Source organism: Mytilus edulis, chromosome 2 (assembly GCF_963676685.1).
Source record: "Mytilus edulis chromosome 2, xbMytEdul2.2, whole genome shotgun sequence".
Taxonomy (NCBI): Eukaryota; Metazoa; Mollusca; class Bivalvia; order Mytilida; family Mytilidae; genus Mytilus; species Mytilus edulis.
Window position 1 is genome coordinate 65,563,132 of NC_092345.1, and position 9,231 is coordinate 65,572,362.

The following is a 9,231-nucleotide window of genomic DNA, read 5'->3' on the forward strand; positions in this document are numbered from 1 at the left end:
CAAGTGAAAACTGTCTGACGGGCATGAGGACCTTGCAAGGTACGCACAAACCAAATAGTTATCCTATATTACTTACAATAAGAGAGAATTTAACATTACAAAAAATCTAAAACTTTTTTTCAAGTAGTCACTGAACCAAGAAAATGAGGTCAAGGACATTGGACATTTGATTCACAGAAAGTTCGTAACATGAGGCATCTATATATACAAAGTATGAAGCATCCAGGTCTTTCACCTTCTGAAATATAAAGCTGCAGGCTCAACAAAAAATGAAACGACATATATATATTTTTTCTTTTAATTATACCACATTATATATGCTTTGTGCTATATATACTGTTTACTTTGTGCGTTTGTGCATGGCGCTATCAAACATTTTTTTTTTTATAAAATCATGCAACATACCTTGAATTGAACAGAGCTTTATCTGTGGAGGTAGATTTAAATTGTTAGGTGTACCATACACATTCATGACATTGTCTGCTGCTACATCAACAACAAATCCATAGTCAAGGGCCCATACCCTTACTTCCTGTGGTTTTCTTGACAACACCTCGGCCCTGAAAAGGAATACTTCACCATCTCTTTCCTTTGCAACAACTATCAAATCACCTTTCACACAAGACATTTGATGAAGTCTGCCTGAAGAATATTCCAGAAGCAGTAGATTTTGAATTTTCCTCATGTTTTCAATTGTTTCAATTCCAATATGAGCCCAAAAATATGGCCCACTTATAACTTCTGTCACTATGACATCCTTCCAAGCATTTTCAGATTCATCTTCTTTCTGTTGATTAGGTTTACTTTTTGTATCTAACGGCCATGCTAATTTGTTTGAAACAAGATGAGCTGTCAAATCAATTTCATTGTCAGGATCATTTGTGTCGTACAAAGTACAGACATGCACTTCAGTTGGAAAGTTACTAACAGTTCTAAGCATGCCACGTGTAGCCTTTGTAATATCTTCCTTTACTCTAACTGATATTGTACAGGGCGAAACATGTCCAACTAAATGTTTATTTTCACAAAGGCTTTTCACTGTTGAGGTAAACTGTGATGAGAATGTGTAAAATGAAGACGTTGAATCAAAGAGTAACATAAGTCTACGAAATACCACTTCAGAAATAAGGGGCTGCACCGGACAAATAGCAAGTTTCGATAAATTCCATAAAATATTTAACGACACTTCAAGAAAAGTGGAATTCTCTTCAGATTCGAAACCAAAATCAAATTCCATTAAAACCTGTTCTAAAATCCCATTGGTTAAGAAAAGAGTTCTGACATCACCAGTTGGATCTATTGTTATTAACTGATGGATGACTGATAACGCTGCTAGTCTGGTCATCGATGAACCTTCTATGTCCAGCCGTGTAAGGCTTAACAGGTAACTCAAACTTTTCTCCGTAATTTTCTGTGGATGTTCACCAAGGATGGACATTTTTTTATACTACAGAGGTCAACCTGTCTACCTGTAGAATATTTAGAAAGGAAACTCATTATTGATGCATACAATGAAGTTTCAATATTTTACTAAATGTATATGGCAAAAACAAAAATACTGTTAATTTATTGTGATCATTGTCATTTACTTGTTACCTATTCTTACATCATGTACATTCGACTTGGACTTTTTTTTTAACTTCCTTTAAAGTTTTACTGTGCATGTTGCTGTGGTCATGGTGATGTTTGCCATGAAACAACCCTGCGCAAGAGACCAACATATTTTTCTATTCACATGCAGTTAAACATGCTAAGGATATTTGTTGCTCAGTTTCAAAATAAATAACTTTCCATAAAACTAATATATATTGATAGAGGATTAATTGAGGAATCAAAAAAGCAAAAAAAATATAGGGGTCAGTGTGATTGTTTTCGAGATATTAGCCATTGAAATTTTGGCCGGAAAATGATCTCTCTTGATTTTTCATAGCTTTAAAATCATTGACCAGTTATATATATAATTAAAGTTCTCAAAAACTATTAAAAAATAAATAAGATTTTATAAGACTTTTACAAATGGCTTATAATTATACATGTTAAAGATTTATAAAAAGAAAAATGGGGGTTCATGGGCAAATTTTTTTAAGGCATTCAAATAGATAAACAGATAAAACCAGTGGATTTCGAAAATCTGACAAATATTCAAAAACATAACAGCTTAGCAAACATCCTTAAATAGGTTTAAAATGCCTCACAGTGGACAAAAAGTATATATGTCTCTGTTGGCAATAAATAAATCTATCATCCTTATATATATATCAAACATCTAATATCAATGAATATATACATTTGTGAATTCAATTATGAGGTCAAATAATTGTATATTATTTATTATTAAGATCTATGTATATTGCAGGGTCTGTATAATTATGTAAGAGTAAGACTGAGGTTGATAAGTAATGTGGTCAATTTGATTGACAGTTTACGAGGTGGGGCATTGTAATTAAAGGTCTACCTTGTCTTTGATTGTTTAGTGATAATGACAGTAGTCAATCATACTAGTATTGTATCAATACCCAATAACCTAATCAAAATGTTTTTAAAAAAAGCCTGCATATCAACACACCTAACTAACATACATTCTTGAATGAGCTGCTCCAATAATACCTTTTTCAGTTTATATATGTATTTATGTACACATACATGAGAACCATAGGGACCTATATTCCAGTGTGAATACATTTAGTAACAGTAGCTAACCTGTCCTGTTGTTAGGGAGGCCAGTGCCTTAGTAAAGATTTAGAACAAGTTCTAATCTTTCCAACAAAACATGTTTCAATATTAAAGTTAATTTTTTTTTGGTCAACCAAAACTTTCCGATTCTCCTGTGACCTGTACTATTGAAAAGCTTCAACACACGTTCTTTGTCAACTGCATGGGAATGACACTTCTAAAGTTTGGTAAAGTGTGGTCAGTTGACCAATCTCAACTCCAAGTTTAACATTATGTACCTATTATGAAAAGTAACAGTACATGTACATAGTCCCATCTATTGTCAGCTGTAAAGACTGTTTTATAAAGAAACCTGTTATTTCACTTATGATTTAGCAGGACTACTAGTTTTACAGTATCAGACATTTCAAGCAGGGTCGTTTTAGTACTGCGGTATTCAGTCCAACTCAGTTTACTGCTGTTCTATTGAACTGAGTGCATGCCTATCCAAATCAGTTGTGTTGCTATAAAAAAATCAAAGCGCTGTAAGCGCTGAAGGCAGTTAACCAAAAACCAAGGCAACCATAATTATGAAAACTGTGGCAATGTTGCCTCAACATTAAACATTCATATATAGTACATTCATGTTTATCTAATGATTTATTTATTAAGGCAAATAATTTATATGTTATCAAGGTTTCAAAAGCAATGCATATATCAATGTATATTTTTTTATGGTGAGTCTGCAGTGGTACAAGTTCCCAATGATTGCAGTTGTTCTACTGAGTAGTTAACCTTGGTTTTATTTGACTGCTATAAGTTCAAGTTGACTTAGTATGAACATGTAATAGTATGAATGGACTGGTTTCCCTGGAGAGAAAACTGAGTTTGTGTTCTATAGTACAAAAGTTATGAGACACGAATCAGACAAATGTTCACTCCAACAGGGATCAAAGGTGAGGTCTGACTGACCTGCCCATAGTAAATGTAAATGATTTGTTATTTTGTCCCATACATATGAAAATATATAATTTAGGGGTGGAGATCTCAACGGTTTTCAAGTTCTCAAACAGGTAGGGGTAGGCAGAGGATTAAGGGGGGCAGGGGGCCCCGCCCCCCCTTTTTGGGGGGAAAAAAGCGTGACTGGAGCGGGCCCCCACTTATGAAAATTTCTGGATCCGCCACTGGGGGTAGGGTGACCCTAGGGACTTCCCCTACATTTCATTTTATTTGTTATACTATCCCATACATGAATATATATGGTTCAGGGGTGGGGATCTCATTGGTTTCCAAGTTCTCAAACAGGAGGGGTAGGGTGACCCCAGGGACTCCATCTATATTTCATTTAATTAGTTATATTGGCCCATACATGAATATATATATTGTTTTGGTGTGGGGATCTCAACCGTTTCCAAGTTCTCAAACAGGAGGGTTGGGGTGACCACAGGGACTTCCCCTATATTTTATTTAATTTGTTATATTGTCCCATACATGAGTATATATGGTTTAGGGGTAAGGATCTTAACCATTTCCAAGTTCGCAAACAGAAGGGTGAACAGTGACCTCAGGGACTCCCCTATCTTTCATTTGAATTGTTATATTGTCCCGTACATGAATATATGGTTAAAGGGTGTCGATCTCAACGGGTTTCAAATTCTCAAACAGGAGGGGTGGGGTGACCCAAGGGACTCCCCCTATATTTCATCTGATTTGTTATATTGTCCCATACATGAATATATATGGTTTAGGGGTGGGGATCTGGAACATTTTTAAATTCTAAAACAGGAAGGGTGGGGTGACCCCCAGCGACTCTTCCTATATTTCATTTGATTTTTCATATTGTCACAAACATGAATATATATGGTTAAGGGGTGTGGATCTTGACCGTTTCCAAGTGCTCAAACAGGAGGGGTGGGGTAATTCCAGGAACTCCCCCTATATTTCATTTTATTTATTATATTGTCCTATACTTGAATATATGCAGGGGCGGATTCAGGGGGTGGGGGGTGTTGCGAGCTTGCACCCCCTTAAATTTGCAAAGCATGGGTTGTTCTCAGCTTAATAAAGAATATTCCGATAATTTTACCTTTTTTAGCCTCGCTCTACTCTGGGAACAGTATATCTAATATATTATATGAATATATATGTTCCTGCTCTGCTCGGCGAAAATTTAAGTTTGTGTCCCTCCTTACCTAAAATGCTGGATCTGCCCCTCATATGGTTTAGGGGTGGGGAGCTCGACCGTTTCCAAGTTATCAAACAGGAGGGGGTGGAGTGGCCCAAAGAATTCCACCTATATATCATATGATTCACTTACATTTAGGTATATATAATATTGTTGCATTATTTGTGAAAATAAAGAAACTTTCAGCTACTTTAATTGACCCTTCAAAATTGAGAAAAAAAAAATAACCCTTCGAAATTGCAGTAATATGTTTACACTTTAAAAGCATCTCACATGCATTATCATCATTTATCACTGATAAAGAAAATTTTAGACTGTGACCATGAACATGTATATTGTTAGATATACTGTTCCCAGCTGTCACATTGTATTGGATTTTTAAATTAAAATTTGTCAAAAAGTAATTTTGAGTTTCTGTATAAAATATTTTTCTGCTTTTTCTTTCTTTTACATATATCTTTTGGTTTACAATTCTAGTGTCTATATTCATTTAAATACCATGCATAGATTTATTTTTTCACCTGCTTTGAATGATCGCCAAACCCGGAATTTTCCTTATCCGCTTCCGGAATCGGATCCTATATTGTAAAATTTTGTCTTCACGGTCGCCATTGTTGTGTTTACAATGTTGTTTTTGTCAATCAGATACGATTTTACTCGAATTTATACAATATTTGTCGGCGAATTTCTGTATAAAGCTAGCGGTTGAACAAAATGAACATCGCTGTCATGAATAATAATGATAAAAATAAGTTTTTAGCTCGTTTAATTGGAGACTTTGGTGACTTGCATGGAGGGTTTGCAAAGTAATTTCTTATTTTCTTTCAAGTGGAAGGTAAGCGTCGGGCGATGCTAGAAACCAACTATCCTAGTCGAAATTCCGCTTGCAAAAGTGGAAGGTCGCGGACCTCGGACCACCGCTAATTTGCACACCTGCCTCCAAATTGAAAAGCTACGAAAATTTCTTTTTCTAATTTGAAATTGCCGCCAACTACTGACGTAATTGTACTACGTATTGATGACAAACAATATCCCTACGACTTTTGCCATTTGGGAAATCTAAACTACTTGTCTTAAGAGATTTTCGGCGATTAAATATTTCATACAATTGTTCTTTGACATCTTAGCTAAAAGCACAAGTCATAATGAACTACACAAGGATTCTTAATAAGCACTACTTCCTACGTGTAACTTCAAAACTTTTGGATAAATCGACGATCATTTAAGGTTTTTCTGGTCATATTTTTTGTAATCCAGAATAAAAAGTATTAAAAAAGTGTTCAATTAGTTATATATAACATAGTAGCGAGCTAGATAATAACAATGGAAAGTATTTCACCATTTATTGGGTAGAACACAAATCTAGGGTGCTCGCATAATGCAGCTTAACTGCATAAAAATCATTTCTAGTTTATCTTTTCCTTTGATCATGATCATCTGGTTTACTATTTCTGAATCTGTAATTTGCATTGTATAAAAGTAACATCCCAGGGTCAGATTAATAAATTTACAAAATTGTATCTTAAAAGATAATCAAAGGGCAGATTGCTCTGAGGAATACTATTGTCATTGTTTTCATTGACACATGTATTTATTATTTCAAAAATAATTCAACTGCACGTGTAAAAGAGGGACGAAAGATACCAGAAACTCATAAATGGAAAATAAACTGACAACGCCATGGCTAAAAATGAAAAAGACAAACAGACAAACAATAATACACATGACACAACATCGCAGTACTTATCACCTATTTTCCTATGTGAATTCTAGGTTGAACCCCATTCCTAACTCTTTTAATATTTAATTTCCTTTGGGTCAGTGGGCATTCCTCTGTTTAAATTGCGATTGGTTTTAATATAATACAACGTCTATCAACAGAAAGATTTTTTTTCTTGACGTATTGTCGTTGACAGATACTTACAGAAGCTAGGGAGACTAGTTGAGGGAGACAACACGAAGCGATAATATGGAAGACTCCATTTTGGCTGAAGGTGTGTTCTTATAACATCTTTACGTTGTGGACTACATTTCTTTTAATTTCAATGATGCATAAGATTTAAAATTATGCAACAACAATAACCCTCAATAGCAGACAGACATAGAAAGGATCTCGTGAGTTGGGAATCTAGAGCAACCATTCAATCTGATACCCTTTCAAGTCAAGAAAACTATATGCATGCGCATAATTACCTAAACAAACTAGACTTGTGATTTGTAGCAAGGACATATATAAAATGTTAATAAAACGACCTCCATTTCCATGATTTCTTTATGGAAGTACAATATCAAATATCAGTTTCATAACGGTGAGGGCATGGGCCTGAGTCAATGGTATAAGTCTACAGATTGCTTAAAAGCAATCCCATCCCAAAAATAAAAGAAGAAATCAATATTAGTCATTATCATTATTTTTTTTAATGTAAAAGAAAACTAAAGAAACAAATATTAATGGAATAAGATGAAATACATACATGTTTGATAAATCATCTCTTAAAATTTTACAAGTCTGATAAACATGATAAAAACTTTATCATCATGATCATAATCAGGCGCGGATCCAGAGGGGGGTTCCGGGGGTTGGAACCCCCCCTTTTTTTTTGGACGATCAATGCATTTGAATGGGGACATATAGTTGGAACCCCCCCCTTTGTCCTGGGTTAGGAACCCCCCCTTTTTAAAATGGCTGGATCCGCCCCTGATAATCATGGCTAAAAGTAAAACTTGTAAACATGGTTAAAATCATAAAGTTATTTTTCAAAGTTATAAAAATGAAAATAAATGAAAATATATACAACACCTTTTCTATAGCATAAAATTATAAACATGATAAATGGGGAATGTGTTCATGGGACCCAGAAGATGCCCCTGCTTGCATATCATTATAAAGGGACATTACTGAACATGCTGAAGAACAGAAAAAGTGACTCTACCAAAATTTGAACTAAATCATGTTAATCTGAGTTTTGTGGTAATAAGACATGTAAGAATTGTGCAAAAGTTTCATAAAATTTGGTTTATGCAAACTTAATTTAGACATGTAAGAGAACAGATACAAAACATTCAGCAATTTTTCCATTCATAAAGGGGCATAACTCTAAAAATTTTAGTGACAACTTTTGTGGTAAGAAGCATAGTGTAAAATTTTCATAACATTTGGTTGAGGGAAACACAAAATTCAGCAATTTTTCCATTTGTCATGTTTGTGAAGGAGCATTACTCTAGAATGGTTAAAGTGAGGCCCCCCCCCCAAATTCAAACTTGATCTTTATTTTGTTGTTTTATTAGCATTGTGTATACATATATACTTAGTAAAGTTGAAGATGAGCTTCATTTCTTATTAGAATGCCCTCTTTATGATATTCAAAGGGACGATTTTTTTAAAGACATTTCTAACAATTGTTGTAATTTTACAAATTTAAATCAATCTTCTAAATTTGTACATGTTGTATGGCTCTTGACCCAAGAAAATGTTACTCTTATGGAAAAACTGGGCTGTTATATTTGTGACTGTTTTGAATTAAGGAGATCAGGTATGAACACTGACACTAAGTCAAGTAAATAATTTGAGAATTAATACATATACATGTATAATGTAATTTTATTATTCTTTTATTCACAATATATACAATGTGTGTGGTTTTTAGCTTGATTCTGACCAACGCTTATATTCCAAATATATATGTATATGCCACTATTGTTGTTGTTACCAATTATGTAAATCAATTGTATCTGATTTTATGCCCTTTATGGGCCCTGTAATTTGGGAAATAAAAATATTCTATTCTTTTCTATTCTATATATGTAAGTTTGATTGCATTTGGTTGAGGCAAACTTAAGTCAGAGAACGGAAATGAAAAATACATAGTCTGAAAATAACACCAAACAGTGTTAGAGTTAGGTTTTCTGCTGATAAATTTTTGTCTGTCCCTCAACAGGATTTTAACTTACACCTTTAATACACTACAGCACCAATTGCTTAGCCTCATGTCCAGTGCTCTAGACCACTCGACCAAATCCGCTGTATAAAAATATAACTTCAATAGTCGTAGTGTTATCTTTTCACAGAAGGCGAATCTAGAGATAGACATAAGACACGTGTAATTTATATATATATATGACATGTAAACTGTACCATGACATAGTCAGCAGATAATTTCCACTGGAACTGTAGTTTTTGATAGCTAATGCAGGAAGAGTTCACCAAACAAACAAGCATATTTGTACAAACAAAATTAAAAAATCAAATTATTTAGTGTTGCATAATTATTCTGCATTACTTTCTTGATCTTCTTTCTTCTTCAAGTTCTTGGTTAAAGAAAAATAAGAAATCTCCCGCAAAATGTAGTTGTTATCAATAATGCAAGAAGAGTTCCGAGCGAATATTTCATCTG

At 34.1% G+C, this 9,231-nt stretch overlaps 1 protein-coding gene across 1 annotated transcript in view; it reads right to left on the reverse strand.

Annotated features, from left to right (window-relative positions):
- LOC139512678 (uncharacterized) overlaps positions 1-9,228 on the reverse strand; it is a 33,627-nt gene extending 24,399 nt beyond the window's left edge. Inside the window, exons 1-2 of the mRNA XM_071300470.1 lie at positions 9,118-9,228; positions 406-1,469 (exon numbers count right to left, since the gene is read on the reverse strand). Of these exons, the coding sequence (XP_071156571.1) occupies positions 406-1,438 (1,033 nt within the window). The 5' untranslated portion in view covers positions 1,439-1,469; positions 9,118-9,228. The remainder of the gene's footprint in view (positions 1-405; positions 1,470-9,117) is intronic.
- Positions 9,229-9,231: the final 3 nt, after the last annotated feature.